The sequence below is a fragment of the Colobus angolensis genome, unplaced genomic scaffold (assembly GCF_000951035.1).
Source record: "Colobus angolensis palliatus isolate OR3802 unplaced genomic scaffold, Cang.pa_1.0 Scaffold30, whole genome shotgun sequence".
In the NCBI taxonomy this organism is placed as follows: domain Eukaryota; kingdom Metazoa; phylum Chordata; class Mammalia; order Primates; family Cercopithecidae; genus Colobus; species Colobus angolensis.
The window spans coordinates 2055883-2077751 of record NW_012116266.1 but is presented as its reverse complement, the minus strand read 5'-3'; the positions used below and the strand labels follow the sequence as shown (position 1 = coordinate 2077751).

Sequence of the window (21869 nt, the reverse complement as noted above, 5' to 3'; positions counted from 1 at the left end):
AGGCGGGCAGATCATGAGGTCAGGAGATCAAGAGCATCCTGGCTAACACGGTGAAACCCCATCTCTACTAAAAATACAAAAAATTAGCCGGGCAAGGTGGCGGGCACCTGTAGTCCCAGCTACTCGGGAGGCTGAGGCAGGAGAATGGTGTGAACCCAGGAGGCGGAGCTTGCAGTGAGCCGAGATCACGCCACTGCCCTCCAGCCTGGGCGACAGAGCGAGACACTGTCTCAGAAAACAAAAACAAAAAACTGCATGTTGTGTCTTTTTTCTCATGATCCAACTGGTTTGGTTGGCACCTGCCTGATTGAGCACAGTGTTTGGGCCCTCCCCAAATGCTTGACGTTTATAATGGGCACCACCCACAGTGGCCAATCATATCCATAGATGAAGGTTTTCTGTGTAGGTGCAGTAAGAGTATTAAAAATACTTAGTTTTATTTAATTTCAATGTGCTTCCATTATATAGAGAAAAAAATTCAAGAAGCAATATGGCCTTTTTAAAAATCGTGAACATGGACGTAAAAGATAAGTTGTACCCGACTACCCTTTGGATCAAGACCAAATTAGTAAAAATGAAGGCGAATTCTATGACTCCATCTTCATTGATTTGAGAATGTCAGAAATGAACTGACGTGTTTTGGGTATTTGTTTTAACTGTAAGTTCCTGAAAGAATAAGGAAATTCAACCTCTCCTGTGTGGAAACTGAAAGCATACCTGAAAACATTGCCACTGTAGTCACCCTGTACTTGCTCCAGTTGTCCACTATGGACCCATAATTTAAGGCATGCTGGATTATTCACGCCAACTTCTCAAACCAGACTATTGAAAGACAAGAAATAGGATCTCAAAGCGCAAACCATGTGAGCAAGGATTTTTTTAAAAGGATTTTTGTCACATTACTTCATATATTTTTTCTACATTGTTGTTTATTTCACATACAAAAACCCGTCTTAATTTTATTTTTAATGTTTTATATTTTTAAAGCCTAGTCCTTCTCTCAACTTGTTTCCACTGAAGTCATTATAGAAAATTATTTTGCTTTGTTCTACAAGGACAGAATGTATTTTAACTCTGTTTAAAAGACCTAGAATTCTCTCCTGTGACAGGGAGATCCACATCAAGTACCCTAATTGTTGTCTGTATATAGACACCTTCTCAAGGTACTTACTATAGTATAGTATGGAACTTTTCTCATGTGATAGTTTACATCACCATTGTAAGAAGGAAGAGAAACTGGGACATAGCTGATGTTTTCAGTGGTATGTATGGGCAGAGATATTATTCCTGGGAAGCTTTGGTCAGACCTTTCTATCTCAACCACACTCAACAAATCAGAGATAAAAAGGACGTTAGAAACAATTCAGTCTAGACCCCTTGTTTTACAAATGAAAAAACTAAGTTAGTTTTCAGGGTTAACAGTGAGTGAGTGGCAGAGCCAAGAATATAGCATAATCACCTTATCTTGAGCCAAATGCTTTTTTCTGTTATTTCACACTCCTGTTTTGAAGTTGAATAATGAGGCTAGGCACAGTGGCTCATGCCTGTGATCCCGATCACAACACTTTAAGGAGGCTGAGGTGGGCGAATTGCTTGAGCCCAGGAGTTCCAGACCAGCCTGAGAAACATGGAAAAACCCCATCTATACAAAAAAATTTAAAAATGAGCTAGGTGTGGTGGCATGTGCCTGTAGTGCCAGCTACTTGGGAGGCTGAAGTGGGAGGATCACCTAATCCCGTGAGGCAGAGGTTGCAGTGAGCCAAGATCACACCACTGCACTCCAGCCTGAGCAAGAGAGTAAGACCCTTCTCAAAAAAAAAAAAAAAAAAAAAAGCTGAATGTTAAGTTATTCTACTAGTTCTTATAGCATAATAGCTAGTAGAAAGCGAAACAGTAACTAGGTAGTAATCAGGCTTATTAGCTGATCCATTACTTGTCAATGGTGCTTTTTATGGAATTAGATTAGAAAGGAAGTATTATATTATTAGCATTTAGTATTTTTAAAACAATAGTTTTGAAATCTTGCTTTCTAAGGTATTAATCTTGAGGAGTATTTAGTGTTTACATTTACCTTTTGCAATATATCCTTTTGGAGACTGCCTTTGTCAGTGCACAAATCTTTGATTTTATAGTTTAGATGATTTGATATGAGAAGTTATCCTTATCATATATGATTATGCTTATGTATAATTATGTGCTACTTGAATTTTTTTTTCAAATAACAATGGCCTTATCAATAACCCAAGGATATATTAAGTTTAAAATTTTTTTAATAACTGTGAGTTTATTTTGTTTCAGTTCAGAAAAAGTATTTTCATTGACAGCATAAACTGAAATAGATCCTTACATGAAATTATTTATTTTGCATCCTTTTAGCCATTTGTCCACATGTCTAAAAATGAACTTAAGTTTTTTTCTTTTTTGGAAAAGAGTAAGGAGATCTGATTGTATGTATAATGTATTGAAATATGGAGCTACATACCAGTATTATACACTAGTACATAAAGAGTTTATTTAGTATTTACTTTTCTAGTCTTAAATTGTAGTGGAATAATAAATCCCTTAAGAAAGAACTTTGGTCCATGGAATACAAATGATGACTCTGGTGCCTCCTGCCTGTGAAGTATTAAAAGATACAGGATTTTAACCCCCTTTGGAATCACGTTGGAAAATAATGCACCTTCTTATTTGAGAAACTCTCTAAAAATAAGGGGAAAAAACCCCACTCGATTTCAAAACAGCACATTTTCAAAATGTCTGAAGCATGACTTGTCTATAAGGGAATTCTACATATAAAGTAGGAAATCTTAAGAAAAGGATAAAATTTATAGTTTTTGATATTTTATACTTACCAAAAATTCTATCTTTTAGCACAAGTAAACCTAGACAGCAGGGACCAAGACTAAAAATAAACCAACAAGTAATGGAAATAAGCAAGTAAACAAAAATGAAAACATTCTGCTAGGTAATAAACAGATTCCACAAACACGTTATACTGAAAAGTAAGTGTATCAAAGAGTTAGGGAGCAAAGTTAAGTTCCTAATACAAGGATTGTGTTGTCAGCTAGAAGCTGTAAGAGTTCCATCTCCAGGTTTGGTAGGATGAGAAGGAAAACAAGGTATATCATCGTGTGTCCAGCATAGTTCCTTGAACAAAAAAAAAAGATATTTAGTAGGTAATGAATGAGTGAATTAATGAATAAATTACAGAATAGATAAATTAGTATAGAAGTAGATTTTTTTCAATGAGATCATAAATTCTTTGTAGCTATGAAAAGTAGCTGCAACCTTCATTTTCAAATACGTCTCCTGTGAAAATCCACCCACCCGTGAGCTACTCAGTTAATTTATGTCGAGATGATGCACAAGTTCCTACTTGCCACAACAAAGTTCAGCGCTCTCTAAAGGAAGAGAACAAAAGCAAAGCAGGATAGACAAAAAGAAAATCTTCACATCTTTAAGAAATAACCATGTTCAGTACAATGACAAAGAATCAAATGGCACTTTATATGTATTTGCAGGATACTGTGTAACTCAAAGTAGTGGGAGGGAGAGAGAACAGGGAGGGCAGGGATGCTTTTGAGAAAGCTTTTTTTTCCCACTTTTATCTTGCTTTAGCGTTAAGAGTACATATCAGTTAAGAATGTAGAGATAATTATTCTTTCTCATTGGAGATTACAGACTATATCTGTTCATCTTGAACACCCATTTGAAGCCTCTGTAGACATGTCTTGTTCCTCTGGTTGTATTTCGAAAACCTACATGATTTTGTCTTGTTTCTGCAGTGAGAAATTATATCCATAGCAAAGACAAAAGTCTTTTTAAATTATTTTTATTTTTCATGTAGTTCTTACAATTTCTAAAAAATTAACATTCATTTAGTATCACAGTTTATGGGAGAGGGTTTTTTTCTATTATTTAGCATATGTGGCTTATATAAAAATTGCAGAAGTCATAGGACTGTCATGTATTGCAGCTCTGAGAACCAATGCCTAAAACTTAAGCAAAAAAATAAAATAAAATAAATAAAAGTTATGGCCAGGCACGGTGGCTCACACCTGTAATCCCAGCACTTTGGGAGGCCGAGGCAGGCAGACCACGAGGTCAGGAGTTTGAGACCAGCCTGGCCAATATGGTGAAACCCTGTCTTTAAAAATACAAAAATTAGCCAGGTGTGGTGGAGCACACCTGCAGTCCCAGCTACTTGGGAGGCTGAGGCAGAAGAATTGCTTGAACCTGGGAGGCAGAGGTTGCAGTGATGCAGTGAGCTGAGATCGTGCCACTGCACTCCAGCCTGGGTGACAGAGCAAGACTCCATCTCAAAAAAAAAGTTATAAAATATGTATTTTTAGTATTCTGAAAGCAAAGGTTTTCTAAGGTCTTTTTAAAAATGAGGCTTCATATTTGGAATACCTTTCAATCCCAGTATTTGCCTCCGAAACTTGAAAATCAAAGTAGGTCAGGTGATTTTGAGTTCTAACATATTGTCATAGTGGGGAAACATTGCTGCCACCTTCAGTGTTGGTCTTCTTGCCTTAGCCTTCAACACTCTCAGGGGACTTTTCTGTTCTCTGTTGTGTCCCCATCTTTTTTTGTTTGTTTGTTTTTTTAAGAACCCAGGTTGTGCTTAGTCAATGATAAAACTAGAATTTCTCCCTCACATTATTATCTTGTGATAAGATGAAGCAGTATACAGTTGCTTAACAGGGTTAGAAATCCAAGAGAAATTCTCTCTCTCCCTCTGGGAGAATATTTAACTAAAAATGTCAGTGAGCCCAATTGTAAGCCTTAAAAAATGGTGGCTTTGAGTCATGGATCTTTGTTTTGTTTCACTGTCTCAGAGCACATAATACACGTGAAGGGCAGCCTTGTTGAAGCCAATCTCTGTTTTCATGGAAAAGGTGATCTGAATTTGATTCCTATAGAAATACGAGATAAAGTGTATGTATGTCCACACACTTGTGCGCACACAGGCACAGACACACAACTGCAAACAATGTGTCTTCCAACTTCAACACCAAACTTCATTTTGCCTTTGTAGGGGAAACCTTGGGGACCCCCACTCGTTCCAGGCCCATTTTCCAGGATAGGAAAGCTGTACACAGAAGCAGTGCCATAAAGTTATTCAGAGTGTCACTCTGGTAGTCATCTACCACTTGGTGGTCTGAAGCAATTAATATGGTTTCCCAGAGACCCTAACTTTCTATCACAGCATAGTTTATCCACTTGAGACTACTACTAAACAAAAGACAAAATGTCCAGATACTATGACAGAAATCCAAACATTGCAGACTTATTTGAAATATACTTTTCAATAATTTCCCAGGTAAACATGTATTCACTTTTAAAGCTATTCTGTCTTGAATTTCTAAGGATCTTCACAAAACTGAATGATATATTCTGAATTTTGAAAAGATGTAGCTTCTTAGGCATATTTTACAGTTTGAGAATTTTATAAACAATTACCAATGGCGTATTACTTTTGTAATTAAAATACAGATTTGCTGTTATGCAATTTAAATTACTTTTTAATTTTACCTCACATCTGGTAGGAACTATAACAGATTGAATTATTTGTGTGTTTATAAGTATGTATAAGATAATTATGTTTTTTAAAAGTAGGGTGTGCGGAGTCTGAACGTAAATTCACAGTTATCCTCAAATATCTTCAATGTGTATGTAGATCTTAATTTCAAATCTTATAGCAAAAAAATTCAGTATTTAGCCAACTTTCAAAGCATGTCCTGAATAGATTATTTTGTATGTTAGTGAAATTAGTGTGTAATTTCCTTTGTTAAAAAATCTCCGTTTTCCCTCCACACAGTGAATATGGCCACAAGCAGGCTAATAGGGGCCGTGGCGGGCACCATTCTGGCCCTGGGGGTGATTTTTGGAGGCACAGGGTGGGGAATAGAGTAAGCATCCTTGCCAGTTTCAGAGTGTTTCTGTGTGGTGCCTGGTGTGTGAGGCGATGCCTGTACCTGACCCCATGTCTCGTCCTGTTGACCGTGTTTCCTGTGGTAGTGCACCTTGTGGTGTGACTTGGATATTGCTTGTGTCCTGTGGTTTTCTTGTGTCATGTAGAACCTTCTCCTGTCTGGAACAATGTGGGGCATAACATAACACTGGGTGTGCTTCCGATATCTTCACAATTAAGACAAGAGTCCCAACACTTCCATTGCTCCTCCACTTTGTAAAAGTAATTTTAAAATACAGACTTTTTTTTAACCATTTATTGGCAAAAATGCTTTTATGTGTGTGTTTTCTTAGGATTCTTGTAATAAAGTTAATCTGTGCCAGTCAAATAAACTTACATATGTAACTAGAAATTATCAACAGTTATAGCACCTTTTAAAGGTGATAAAAATGATAGCTACTAATGTTTTCTTCATTTATTTAGAATGACATAGGAGACTGCAGCTTAACTTTTTAGAAAGGAGATATTTAGCATACTGCCTTCCTATTTTTCCTGTAAAATAGGTTAATAATTCAAAATTGAAGTCTACATAAGTATTTGGAAGCAAGGAGCATTAAGAATGAAAAAATATTTAATCCAAACCTGTATAACCGTAAGTGAACAGCTACAAATCACCTGGTGGGTTGGTCTTAAAAGTAGCCAGGGTGTAAATAAATATATTGTGTGCCACTTGCCCATTAAACTGTCACAGAAATACAGTTCTCCTGATGCTTTGATTTAGGGTGCTCTGTACTTGATCCACATCCTCAGAGTAGCTGTCAGTTCTCCATGGGACACTGCTTCCTGAGATTGCTAATCTGTAGATTAAAATATTATCATGATTTTTTTCTTCTCTCTCTAATTAGAAAAAGAATATTTAAGAATGGCAGACATAACCCTTTACACAGTCTTTTCTATCTACTCTGGTGGTGGTAACACTTCAAAGTGGCCCAGGAATGAATTACTAGTATCTTCAGGAATCACTAGATATCTTTTACTCAGCCACCCCAAATCATGGGCATGGGCTTATTGTGAATATCAGACAAGTTTTTCTTTAGTTCCATTGGTTAAAACAAATGGGTGCTCCTCTTACGTACTGGAGTTGGGAGACCCAGGCACCAAAGTAACATTAAGAGGGAAGCAGGTTCATAGTTCACACCTTGTGTTGAAGATGACATGAGCCTTCTTTCTCCTGGATTCAGGGACTTTGACCAGACTTTGATCTTCCAACTCACATCTCATCACTATGGACTATGAAGCTGGTTAGCACAGGGGAAGCTAGAAATACAAGAAAAGAGATTTTGTTTCTCTTTGTGTGTTAGAAAACAAAGACCATAACAGGGATAAAAATATTTAGAGACAAGAACTTTGTCCTGTAAAATTTTCCCTTGGATCTGTTGACTGGGTTATATACAGAAGAAACATTCCTTTTTCAGGGCCAACTCCATGCATGCATTTATGTGAAATTCCTCCTTGACAAATAATAGTTTTCTGAAAATCATCCCAAATGCATTTTTTAACATTATACATTGACTGTAACTTTGGTGTCCTTAAATGTACTAATTGAAAGGATGAATTTAATAATCCTTCCTTTAAGTCTTAGAGATAGGTAAAATCAAAGAGGCCTTTCTTGTAAAATATAGTCCTTGTTATCAGCATTTGTTTTCATCAGTCATTTCCAGTTTTGTTCGTTTGTGACTATTTCTAATTGTGACAGGTAAGTCTGTGTAAGTGTATATATATTTTTTCTAAAGATAGATTTGTTATTCCTAGTTTATGAGCACTAGTTGTCTCTTAGCTTACTGATTTTTTTCCCTTCAAATTCCAAGTTTTAGCATAATTGCTCAAGGAGTAAATACAGTTTTTTAAAAAATAATGTAGTACAATATAGATTGTCTTAACATTTCTTAGTCAACATTTCTTAGTTTAACTGACAGAGTAATGTGCATTCAGTCACTAAGAATTCCATGGGCAGTTTTTTGTTTTTGTTTTTTTAATTTCTACTCCTTAGTTTATAAGTCAGGAATCATTTTTCATGAGTTATGTATTGATTCTAATCCTAGCCTCTGTTTTCTGAAGCTAACTAAGTGCAAATCATATCCAAAGCATAGAGTATGTACATGGTTATATATTTTTTAATGTTTGTTTTGAAATTTGATTCTCTGTTGAAATGTGGGGAGGAAATACATGTAAATGGAATAAAGTTTCATGAAAGCAGAAGTTAGCAAACTTTCTGTGAAGGGCCAGATGGTAAATAGTTTTAGCTTTCAGCCTACAAGGTTGTCTGTCACAGCTTCTCAACAATGCTGTCTTAGCATGAAAGCGGCCGCAAACAATATGTAAATGAATGCACATGGCTGGGTTCCGATCAAACTTTTTTGCAAAAACAGTCAGTGGGGCTAGATTTGGTCTGTGGGCTCTAGTTTGCTGATCCTTGACTTATAGGATATGTTTTAGAGTCAAACAAATCTGTGTTCACATCTTGCCACGATCACTCACTAACTTCTAGAAGCCTCTGGTTCCTCATCCATTAAACAAGGATAGTCATAGTTCCCACCTCATATGATTTTTGTGAAGATCAAATGAGATACTATATGTCAAGTGCTCAGAACTGTGTCCGGCACATAGTAAGTGCACAATACAGTAGCTAAACTATTTTTATGGCTCTCATTATTATTATTATTGATGTATCTCTAAAGGCAACTGGGATTCGTTCTCTAGATGGTCAGTGGTTAGTCTTAAGAGCGTGTCACAAGCCCAGGAGCCTGAAGAGACCTGCACCCCTGAGACTGTATTGCAGCTGTCCTCTACCTGCCCGCCAAGCCCTGGGTGGTCTCTGAGTAAAAACACGTTATGCATATGCAATTTGTGTGCCGCCAAAAGTGATATCCATTTATGTACACAGTTGAGGGCACTGATGTGAGCAGAAAAGAGAATTTTTCTACACAGAAATGAATGTATACACAAAACTCAGGGATTTTAGAGAAACTGGCAACATTGACTTTGTGATTCCTGGAGCAGGGATAGATAGGACTGAAAGTATTTTGTTGTTAGGGGACATTGTACCTGCATATTAGCATCCTGAAGGATGGGATATTTAAAGTAATTATTATACTAGGTTTAAAGTTGCTTAGATTTTAAAATGCTGAGCTTAAGGAGGGGAGTGAGCAAGTGGACAGGAGTTACTAGAATATGGATTAGCTCTTACCCTTAGCAATTGATAGAAATGTCACCTTGTCTTTTCTTTCTTACTGTCCTTTGGCTCTCTGCTTTTTTATAGCTCTAAGCCTCAAAGTTCTGTTAGTAACAGTGGGAACTTTAAAGCTATTATCAGTTGAATCTAAGGAATCTTTTTACTATTTCCCCAAAGTTACCCAAATGAGACTTATGCTTCCTTATATCTTGCCTTTGGAACCCCATTTTTGTCTTTACCACTGTAAGGACCGTGAAGAAGTGTATCTTTGAGAGCAAGGCTTCAAAAGTCAGATCTGTAGTGGTGGCTTCCTTCTGACTGCTAAATTTTAACTGTCTCCAAGTGGGGAATTAAAAAGTTAACATTCAGACCACTTTTAGGTGCTTTTTGGAAGGGCATTGTAGCAGAATGTGTTTCCTTTCCTCCATACGCCCGTTTGTCAGTCGGATGGAGCTAATCTGAATGCGATGGTGTTTTCTATGTGCTTTTACTTATTTGATACATGATACTTGGAAAAGGGAAGAGAAGAAGGATGTGTAAAGACAGTAAGTGGGGCCTATTTGCTTCAAATTCTCTGAAAGGTGAATTTAATGGAACTGAATTGTCAGTGGTACAGAAACTTTAGATTTAAAGGCATGTAAATCCAAGTAACGCTCACCATGGCATCTAAAGTGCAATTAAGCTAAGTAAATAAAGGCAATTTTAAATGTTTAGCCGTCTTTTACACAGGATATTTACTTCCTGAAACTGCTTAACTGCCTTTGCCTTGTGGTAACGAAAGTGGTTGGTTCATATGACTCTCTTCCCATGATCCTTTGTCACAGGTCCTAGTGCCACCAATCTCATAATAGGCTCCATCGCTGGTGCCATCCTGGTAGCAGCTATTGTCCTTGGGGGCACAGGCTGGGGATTTAAGTAAGCAATGCCGCATGTCTTCTTCTCAGTGGCTCTGGCACTTCTCTTTTCTGCTTACATAACCAAGTTTTGAGTTCCTGCTACAAGAGCTTAGGTTCTATCAGTCAAACTGCAAAATATAAGTCTTTTTATTCAGAAATGGGTTAGAAATGAAGAAACACGGACCCTTAAGTGTCATTTTCAGGCAAGTTGGAAATGTAGAAGGAATTCATATACACTGATTTTTAAGGAGAACAAAAGTTCTTCAGTAGAAGACAGTCCAGCTTATAAGACCAGGCACTCTGAGATACATTCATTTCTACACCGGAAATCGAGGAAACCATGTAGTTGGAAATAAGTGGATGTAAATTGCTTGTATCTGTTTAAAACTTGTTTGTCGTCCACTGATATTTTGAAATTTTCGTCACCTGAGTAATCACGCAGTCATTACTTGTATTTTTCATATGTAACATAGTATATGTAGCTTTGTGATTTGAAAAGCTTTATAGTTTAATAAAAACAGATTTAAAAAGTATTTGTGTAATCCTCAATCAACTGAATTGGTTTTAAATCAGAATTTGAAAAATATGGCTTTGTGACAATATTTTTAATCAAGGACTAAATATTGACCTGACAGGTAGGCCTGGTGTGTTTTCTTAGTGACCTTTTAGTTTGGATTGCACACTGCTTACTGAACTAAGATTGTTTAAATAGACACACTGGGTATTCACAAATAAACTTTAATTGTGGTCAAAATTTTGAAACCTGATTTATCCAGGCTGGGATTTCTACACTCCAGAATCATTGTATAATTGCTTTTTATTCCTTTTCATGCTATAGTGGCTTGATGATTATGATTTGTAGGTAGGGCCTCCTATGCCTTCTGTGATAAATTAAGTTTCAGCCAGATTTACAGAAACAAATTTAAGTGGGAAATAAGACCATTACCCAAATTCAAAACCCACTTTGCCTCCATCTGGTTACTCAAAAGAGGAAGTTTTTGCCCTGAACTATCTGAATAATTGCCTTAATTATAAACTTCATATGTTTTATATTTGGGATTTTGGATTCAATATGTTTCAGCCAGCTAAAGTGTTATTTTTAGAAGCTGATTAAAGAAACCAAAGATGATTTAAATACATTCAACATTTTCTGCTAATTTGTTATCATATTAAGATTTAATGAGTAAGCCTACAGTTTTTGAGTGCCTTTAACTTGAAATAGTATTATAAAATTATACATCTTTTCTCTTGGTATATTTATAGAGTTGAACTTGTTTAGTGAAATAGTTTTGGCATCAGTTTCTTTTCAAAAACACACATAAAATGGACAACTCATATTTACATTTATTGTTTTGGTATTAATAAAATATTGCCCACATAGTAAGTCACGCATGTGGCATCTAGTAAGAAATATATTTTCGTTTGGGCGGACCTAATTCAAGCAAAACTTTTCTTAGTGTTCCACTGCTACAAAAGTCATTGAACATTATAGTACTGTCATACTCTTATTTTATAATGCTTCCTTGAACTTTTTCATAAGTATGCCTCAAGAAAAATAAATTTGGATCATGCCCAGGCTTATGCCTCATTTGGCATTAAGAAATCCCGGTTTCAAAGGCCTGGAAAACAGTCTATTACACATCTTTGCCATCTAGCCACATGCAATGCCAAATTTATCATTGCAGTGTTTGGAGAGAAGAGCACACTATTCTGTAGCAGGACCTCAAAACAGTGGCCTGGCCTAGCTCACAGCTTGAATTGCATGTTTCTTGGGGGAAAATGGAAAAGCCTTTATCACTGTGTATATAAGTGGATTAGGCCCTGTAAAGATTATTTATATCTGAGAGAGAGAGATAGAGATCTCATTATCACAAGAGCAGAAAACAAAAGGTGGGGGATCAGCACTTGGTGAGATGAGAAACAGCCGTTCTTGACTGCTCCCTGGTTGTTGCTGTGTAGGGACCTGTACTGCTGAGCTAAGCCAAAGCCCCTTCCTGTGCCCTATAACTCTAAATAATCACTTTCAGGGAGAATTGTGTGGAAAGTCACACAATAGGGTGAGGTATTTCATGCCCTGAAGCAAAGAAAATGATGAAGAATAATTCCAGAACATGTAACTTGAGAAGTTTAAATTTGGAGAATGTGCTACCCCTGGGTGACTATTGGTTGCTACGTGAGGATCTTAATTTGCTTTTGCTTTAGATTTTAGTAGTAGCTATGTGGTTTGTATTCAGCTTTAAATAACACTTCTACCTTGTAATAAAAGGCTTTTGGTGCTGAATGATAATGTTTAGATTTTCCCACCACTTGGACAGTTCTGGAGATTACTAGTCTGGAGATAATTCATAAGCATAATTATTTGCTATTTGAACTGAAAGTCTTTGAGCTCAATGTAAATGTTTAATAAGAGATTCCTTTAGAATCAGAAGTTGAAAATAGTTTGTACAAAAGATTGTTCTAAATATTGCTATTGGGAATCCCTCCTGATACCAGGTTTTTATTTCTAGAAGAAAAGTTGGTAAGGTAACCTGAACAACTTGAGGGCATGTCAACTTTTTGATTAAAGGAAAATATAGTAACTGCTCAGGGAAAATACTAAGTTTTCCTAATGTCACATTTCTATAGGTGTACTAGTGAGTAGTTTAGATGTAGAAGTATCATACTATACGTGACCTGCCTAAGTATAAATGAGAAATACAGCTGTGCTCTAAGCCATGACCTTGTCTGCCATTCTTTAAAGTTCTTTCCTTGAACCACTGTTTCCTCCGAAATAGGTGGTAAAAAGCGTGAAAATGTGTGCATGTGTGAATGTGTGCACATTTATGTGTGTGAAGTGATGATAAAGATGTATCAAGATTATTATAATCTGAAAAAATACAGATTTAAATTACATACTTCCTTTTAGTAGAGTAGTTGAGTCAGAGAGCTTTGGTTAATGCAAGCAAGATTTCCACAAGCAAGGTTGTGGATTTCCTGAAGAATTTTTAAATGCTTTATTTGGTAGATTTTTTAAAAATATTCTGATTTTTAAAAAATATTGTATAATATTATGGGTAGTAACTTTGCTTAATTTCTTTTCTTTTCTTTTTTTGAGGCAGAGTTTCACTTTTATTGCCCAGGCTGGTGTGCAGTGGTGTGACCTCGGTTCACCGCAACCTCCGCCTCCCGGGTTCAGGCAATTCTCCTGCCTCACCCTCCTGAGCAGCTGGGATTACAGGCATGCGCCACCACACCCAGCTAATTTTGTATTTTTAGTAGAGATGGGGTTTCTCCATGTTGGCCAGGCAGGTCTGGAACTCCTGACCTCAGGTGATCCGCCCGCCTCGGCCTCCCGAAGTGCTGGCATTACAGGCGTAAGCCACTGCGCCCGGCTAACTTTGCTTAATTTCATGCTCCAAAAGTATGAGGTTACTAAGCGTATGAATAGTCTGTAGAGTCCCATGTATTGAGGGTCTTAGGATTTTCCCTATGAAATCCTGTGAAAAACGAACATAGGCATGTGGCACACCAATTTGCTCTACTTCTATATCTGCATTTATTTTCATTCACCCCATGTTCCTGTTCTTCCCCATCACCCACACACAGAATAAGGTTATGAGCTGTGGTGAAGAGGATTGCAAACCTCTGTCCTAGTTGACTCATGGAGACTCATGATACCTACCCAGCATGAATAATAATACTGCTTGATTCGACTGTTAGAGCTATTGCTTTTACTGGACATTAGAAAAAGCTGGACCATTTTAGTAGCATCTTCCCTAAAGCTTAGGAAAGGTGAAAAGTGTATGAAAAGAGAATTTTATATCTCCATTTAAAAGTGAACAGGATTGCCTTCAGCGCCTTAGACATTGCTATTTATCTGATATTCCCTAAATTTGAATGTAGGGTTTTAGATGTAAGCAAAGTCATTTACACACACATTAGTAGATGATGGTAGTAGGAAAAGAGAAATTCTAGGTGAAGGTGGGAAAAGAAATGAAAGTAGTAGTGACATGGTTTGTTGAAAATTGAAATCAAAAGGACTACAGGATGAACACGGAGCTCTTCCAATGATACGGTAACACCTCAGTCTGTGGAACCCCATCACCACATCTTACTCTCCCACTACTTGCCCTGTTCATGGGATTCAGTGGCAAAGTGGATTTCAACAGTGGCCGTACTGGCCTGGCATAGCTACTCCTTACATTAAAGTGTTAGTTCTGTGTAATTATCATACGTGGTTCCTTCTCTCTGAGAAGTTATTTGTGTTAAAAGCTCTTGCTGTGCCTAACTCTGGATTTAAGAGATTCTGTCTGGCCTGTGTTCCATTTTATTGGACATGTTAAAGAAAAGGCTATTTATGTTCTCACACAAAATGAAATTTAGAGAAGTATATTTAGACTATTACCAGCAAAGTTAAGAGTTATCTGAGGCCAGGCATGGTGGCTCATGCCTGTAATCCCAGCACTTTGGGAGGCCGAGCTGGACAGATCGCCTGATGACAGGAGTTCAAGACCAGCCTAGCCAACATGGTGAAACCCCATCTCTACTTAAAATACAAAAATTAACCAGGCATGGTGGTGCACACTTGTAATCCCAGCTACTCGGGAGACTGAGACAGAATCCGTTGAACCCGGGAGATGGAGGTTGCAGTGAGCCGAGACCACACCATTGCACTCCAGCCTGGGCGACAAGAGCGAAAAACTGTCTCAAAAAAAAAAAAAAAGTTATCTGAATTCAAGTCAGATAAAATTTGAAAGGAACTTAATATTGCTAATTATATTTTCTCAAAAGAGTAAACACCATTTTTTGTGGGGGCCTTTTGATTTTTATAGGATTAGGAAATGGAATTAAATTTGGCTAGTCTTTCCATGAGGAGGATAGCCAGACTGCAGCTTTTTTGAATTCCATGATTATATCCCTGTCCAAAATGAGAAGCCTAATTCCCTTAATGCCTGGGACTCCTGGGTTAGGCACTTTCTCTTTCATGGTGCCAGGCTGGCCAGGAAGATCGGTGCACTTCCCTGCCCCAGCAACCCAGGAAAGTGAGCTCAGTGTATGGTGGCCTAGGAGGGGTTGGGCTGGGGGCACTTCATCAGGGGGTGACTCAGCATAGAATGATAAGAATGTGCTAACCGTGGATAAATATATGCCCTTGAAAGAAGATCTGAAGGCTTTACAGCTTTGAGATGGTTATTGTTACGCAAAGAGTCTTGCTTTAATTTTGTGTAGATGTTTATGTGTATAATGTATATTGTAGACAAAAGTCCAGATTATTTCAGAAGTAGTAAAAATTGATGAAAGCTGTGACAATGTAAGCTTTATGGATTATGCTGGTGTTTTATAATGATCCAGAAATACCTTACAGGTTATGAAAAAGTTAATTACCTTCAGAATCCTAGTGAGCAGAGGGTATTCAGAAAAAACCGTTATGGAGGAAAGATAGCAAAGACCTGCCCACGGTAGTTGTACTTTCACATTAAAATTGAACTGAAAGAATATTTTTTTCATAGAGAAAATTCAGACCATTCTCAACATAGAGTGGCCATGGTGGTTTTACAATTGATGTGTGAGGCACCTTCACAGCCCACTTGCCTCCGGAGTGTTCATCTCTGTCCTCATCGTGGGGTTGCTTCCCTTGTAAAGGAGTTCACCTTCCCCCTGCTGGGACATCAGTGGAAGAGCTAAGGTCCTGGAATGCCCCATTGGTGTTCAGAGTCCATGTTCATCCAGAAAGATACAGTTCTACAGGATGGCTCGGCCTCTCGGTCTGACCTGGGAACCCAGTGATCCTATAGAGCCATATTTCTGTAAAAAGGTGCAACCTGAGCTTCAAAAACCAACTTTTAAAAAGAGCACAAGCTTTTGGACACCAGCGGTTGTCTGTGTGCCAGGGTGAAATGGAAATGTCCTATCTCTATTTAAAAGTGGACTGCATTGCTGTTATGACCTTGGGCATGGCTACTTATGGGTCATTCCCGAATTTGAGTAAAGGAATTTAGATGTGGGCAATATAGTCATTTACATGCACAGTGCTAGTTTGGTTTGCCCTTTCCTCTACATTTGGATTTACTGAGGAAACTTTAACATTTATCTTGAGTTCTAACAATACATAGCTTACAAGATTGGGGCCTCTTGTCCTTCAGGGTCACTTCACAAGGTCAAGCAGTCTCAGTTTTTCCTCCCTGACTCACAGACTATGGCTCCTTAAACCTCTACCTTCCAGGGATATGAACATAGGTGGCAGATGGAGACCCTGTGCTCTGCAGCAAACTAACTTGGTGGAAGATACATTGTGGGATACTTGCCTTTTGGTCTCACACTGGTTTCTTGGGCAGCATCACCAGTGCCCGCTTTCAAGAATGTTGACTTAAAAGAGGGCTGGGTGGGAATGATGAAGAAAAATAAACAGCATTGTTGCAGATAGTGTTCGTTGCAATGGTTGCCTGCTAGGCCAATGAGTCACACACTTAGGTCATTCATGAAGATGTTTTAATGTAAACTTTTAAAAAGAAAAGACAAGTTTTCTTTAAAGACTCTTATGTTGATATTTCAAAAGAGAAGCATCAAAGTGACCATCTTGGGAAAAATAAGAACTTTGCAGGATGCCTTTATACTTATTTTGAGCTTTGGTTTTGTTTTTATTTTGAATTACTTGTTGGGGAGGAGGAATATATTGCAATGGCTTTGATACTTAGGGCCTGTAAGGGTATCCAAGCTGGCCCTGAGTCAGTGAGCAGGGGAATGAGGGCTCTGGGGACTCCTCAGTCTCCAGTTTTGCATGATGCCTCGGTGGCAGCAGTGTTGCACCCGCCCAGTATGCAGACTAAATGCATGAGCCCCTTGCTTGATGCCCCACATAAAGCCAGACCATGGGGAGGTTGCAACCAACTTTTATTGTTGCCTTGTAGTGTCTTGCTGGTTCTTTCTTTTCTCTTTAAACATGGGAGCCACTTTTTAGGAGACTGGACACTGTGAGCAAAGCATTTTAACTTGCCGATTTTCAACTAAGCTAAATTCTGCATTTGCTTAACTAACCTGAACCTGTGTCCACTCTCCTTTGAGTGCACTGTCTTACTGTGCACTCTGTTTTCCAACTTTCTAGATATGAAAAATGCTTGTTCTATAGTAGGGTAAGAGCTCACACACCCAAGGCAGCAAGATAACTGAATAGAGCAAGGCTTTTTTGCCACTTTGGCAAAGCCCAGTCCACTGCTGTAGAACTGGTATAAACCTGAAGGGAAGTAGCTACGAGACTTTCCATTTTTCTTAGTTCTCCCAATAGGCCCCTTCACGGAAGAGGCCTCCCTGTAATAATTTTCACCTAATGAATTCGCAGTGTGATTATTTCTGAAAGAAGAGACAAATTGGGCCGCAGAGTCTTCCTGTGATTTAAAATGAACAACTCAAAGTTTCTTTTGGTCTTCACCAAAAGACATACTCTAGGGGGTATGTTGTGAAGACATTCAAAAACGTTAGCTGTTCTATCTTTCAATTTCAAGTTATTCCGGAGACTGCCTCCGTGTGAGTTAATTACTTTGCTCTGGAACTAGCATTATTGTCATTATCATCACCATTCTCTCATCATCATCTGATTAATATTGTGGATTTTCCCCCTCTGCTTGCATCTTCTTTTGACGCACTCTGGAAGAAATGTCAAGAAGAGAAGGTTTGATCCTACTCAGCAAGGCCCCATCTGAATCAGCTGCGCTGGATGGACACCACCTTGCACTGTTGGATTCTGGGTATGACATACTCGCAGCAGTGTTGCCAAAACTATTAAGTTTGCAAACAAAACCTTTGGGTGGTAATGACTACGGAGCTAAAGTTGGGGTGACAAGGATGGGGTAAAAGAAAAGTGTCTCTTTTGGAAATAATCTCAAAGAACCCCTTTCACCGCCTGTCAATAAAGGGAGAGGGGGCAAAAGACCATGCTATAAAAAGAACTGTTCCAGAATCTTTTTTTCCCTAACGGACGAAGGAACAACACACACACAAAAATTAAGTGCAATAAAGGAATCATTAAAAAACATAGTAAATGATTTTTTTCCCTCAGCCTGCTGGCACTTAATATCTTCTAAATGATTTGGCATGATTTTTTTTTTCTTTACTACCGATGACAAACTCCAGTGGCATGAAGATCTAATTTTTGAAAGGGTAAAACCTGCATGGCATATATACAACAAGCTAGCAAGCCAATTCTCAGCAAAACCTGCAACAGAATTCCTAAGGTGAAGATGACAGATGAACACACAGAAGCTGCCTGGGCCTCTTCACTTAAACACGTTCCCACACCCCATCCTCTCAGAGCCCCACTACTTATCCCCCACCTCCCACCCTCTATAATCCCCACTCCCCACTGGAGACCAGACCAGGGCAGAACTCCACGGACCTTGCTCTTGTTGATTCACTTTCCCCATTGTGTTTTCTCCTGGACTGAGCATCCTTTGGAAATGGGAGCTGGAATTTGAACAATGATGCTATTGTATAGTTCTTTTATAAGTGTAAATATGGAAATAAGAGATTTTGACACATCATTTCCACTTGTCTGTATTGAGATATTTTCCTTGTAAAGGGTCTCTGTAAACTTGAGTTTATTTTTTGCTCCCTATCTTTTTTGTTTCTTGTCTCTCTTTCTCTGTCTCTGTCCTCTCATAACATGTTACATAATGACTCTTGGGCTTGCTTAAAAAGACAGATGTAGCCACAGATGCAGGGAGTTCGGGCACAAAACAAGTGCAGTTTAAAGTTGGTGTGCATTAAACCAAAAATAAAAGGGGGGGGACACAAACAACAAAATAACCCATATCAAAGACACAAAATTATGTAAATGGAAATATATGTACTAAGTCTCAAAAATTTTTTGATGTCATTATAAACCTATGTATATAATGTAAGAAAGTAGACACCCTTTGAAATTAATCACAAAAGTGCCAAGCTCATGATTTTGATTTTCGGTTTTGACAATTTTCTTTCCCTGTCTTTAATGTGAAAGGAGGATAAACTTAAAGCCTTAAATAAAAAATAAATTTTAAATGTTAAAAGCTTGGAAAAAATTAAACTTTCCATTTTATTTGTATTTGTTAGCGTCAGTATTTCATCCATGCTTATTTTCCTGCCTCAAAATATATATGGTAGAACCCTATTGGAAAAGTGGTAATGGGAATAGAAGGAGCAGTTACCTTTGTATCCACATTGTTAAAATAGGCTTTTATGCTGTGCCGTGCTTTCGAGAAACCTTGTTTGACCTCTGGCATTTTACTGATCAGTGGACCGTTGCACTGGATTATAATGGGATTCTACTATATACAAATCCACATTCTTCTTCTCCCTCCAGCCAGATTTGCAGATGTAATCTGGGCTTTCCAAGTCCCTCTGAGTTTCCTTCACTTTTACTGATTTTTTTCTTCTAAATATGGTCAAGATAGCTTCTGTCACATGTTAAATAAATAAGCTAAAGACATTTGGTCCCAGCTTTGTTTTAATGTACAGACCTGTACGTGATCACTTCAGTGAGCATCCATCTATAGATGGGCTTTAGTAAAGACTGTCCCAAAGAGCCCCTACTTCTCTAATGCCCTTTTTTTTTTTTTTTTTAAGGAAAAGGACATAGTTTTACTCGTCACTTCTTTATGACACCAAATCCATTGCTAGATTTAGCTCTTGGTCCCTTTTCAGCAAGATTCATGTTATCAGTCTTACAACTTTGATTTTGGAAAGTTTTCCCCCGAGGTGTCTATCATTGGGGAAGTACCGCAGTCATAAGAGCAGAAACTTTAATTTCTATTTTCTACAATAGACCATCACCAAACATCTTACCATGTTGTTGCTTTCTGAGTAATAGGTGCTACACAGGTAGGCGGGCTTTCTCTAGGACTAGCTGTACATTTATATTGTAATAGCAGGGCTATCTACAAGACCTCTCAGCGGATGACACAGGTAGCATCCCTCTAGTTAGTGGCAATGGCTCTTTCAGTTCGGAGGAAGCTTGGAGGAAACTCAGATTACTTGGTATCTTTTCCTGTTGCTGCATTGCTTAGTGTTTCCTTGTTGCTGGTTCCTACTCTCTAGTAGATACTAAGCTGCTGCGAAGTACACCACACACATTTCACTGAGATTCCAGAGGCACCATGGTGACTTAACAGAAATAAAATCATGGTGGTTACAAAACAATTTAAATCTCTATTGTTAACTTTTAAGCATTTCACAAACAACATTGTAAATGTGCGATGTTATGTTTTAAATCAGACCACAGTGGTCCCCAAATATTATGTATATATGGCAAATGTCAGTGTAACTTTTTGTTACACTGGCAATTTCATAGGTAATCGAACCTATGCTCCAATGTTAAATTATTTGTGTATATGTAAAATACACAAGCTTTAAGCTATGTGTGTATGAATAGGAAAGATAATGCAACCATATCAATTGTAAAAATGGATTATAATTATTTTTGATGGTATTAGGTTATGTAGTTTCAAACTCTTTGCTGTATTTTCTTTTGCACATGCCATTCATTTGCTAATTTTTGTGGTGTGGAGATTCCTTTTTATTAATTTGAGCTCAAAGCACAAGTGTATCACTGTTTAATGTTACCCAACAAGAGTTAGTGTTAAGTGATGATCAAGTTCCCATTTCACCTGCTCTACTTTTGCTGCGTTAATTAATGACACCTGGATGAGGAGACATGCGCTAACTTCATTGCTCATCTGGGATAGTGCATGAGCCCATTAGAGCTACTCCTACTAGATAACTGAGCAGTACACATAAGTGCATGTTATGAAACATGAATCACATAGAGCTGTGGAGTTTTACCAAGTGGTGTGTGTGGTTTTTGTTTTTTACTATGCAATGATGGGAAATGCACAAACTTTTCAAAGACTAGTGTCTGAAGAACTTTACAAACAATACTTGAATCCTTTCTTTAAAGTTATCCCATCATGTTTTATAGTCATTGTTGCTTCCATTGTTAATTTCCATTTTTAAGTGCTGTGTAATTTTTTTAACTGCACTACCTGAAGTTTTGTTTGAAATTAATAAACTCATTCATATCTTGTTGGCTGCCTATGAATGGAGATTCAGTAGTCATTGTATGCATCTTTAAGTCAAATGTGTATTAAAAGTTTCATTAACATAGAATGTTGTAGCTTTATACTTTAATCAGTTCTTTTAAACCCCTTTTCTGTGTCGTCTTACATTGCTGATTAAATGGCTGTGTGCCTGATATCATCAGAGTTTTAGCATGGATCCAAAGGCTCACTGAAAATTTAAGCAGTCAATGGCACAAAATAAAATCTCTGATTAATGATAAATATATGCCTGATTAGGATTCAGTTTCAGTGGATTCATTTGACTCTTTTGCTTCTTATAAATCAGAAAAAAACCTACCTTAGGATCGATTATAGGTTTTTTTTTTTAGTGTCTCCCTTCTGAGTTTTAAGAATGGATAGCTAGTAATAACATCCACACTTTGAACCTGGTACCAAATGTATGATCAAGCAACAAAGAAAGTAGAAGGAAATCTGGTTATATAAATTGTACTATAAAAAACATTCTAAGTAAGGCATTTCTTCACAGCTCCCATGGAATTGGTCACCAAATTTTATCCCTTCTTCAAGAATGTCTTCAATATGTCTCCTCTCCATCCCATTGCCATGCCTTGATTTAGCCTTAACAGACACATATATCTCACATGTATCTACAGCACTGACACACAGTTGCTGATCTGACCATATCACTCCTTTGATGAAAGCATTGCAGGGCTTTTCATTTCCTGTAAGTTAAGGCTCAAACTTAATAACACAACATAAATTCCTGCCCACCTCTCATGATCTCAAACCTGTTTATT

General features: G+C 37.8%; 1 protein-coding gene across 1 annotated transcript in view; it reads left to right on the top strand.

Moving 5' to 3' along the window:
* The window catches only part of ADAM23 (ADAM metallopeptidase domain 23), a gene marked incomplete at its 5' end in the record, with an annotated part of 169467 nt that extends 150390 nt beyond the window's left edge, over positions 1-19077 (top strand). Inside the window, 2 exons of the mRNA XM_011949996.1 lie at positions 9974-10064; positions 17673-19077. Coding sequence (XP_011805386.1) covers positions 9974-10064; positions 17673-17721 — 140 coding nt within the window. The remainder of the gene's footprint in view (positions 1-9973; positions 10065-17672) is intronic.
* Between the last annotated feature and the right edge of the window lie 2792 nt (positions 19078-21869).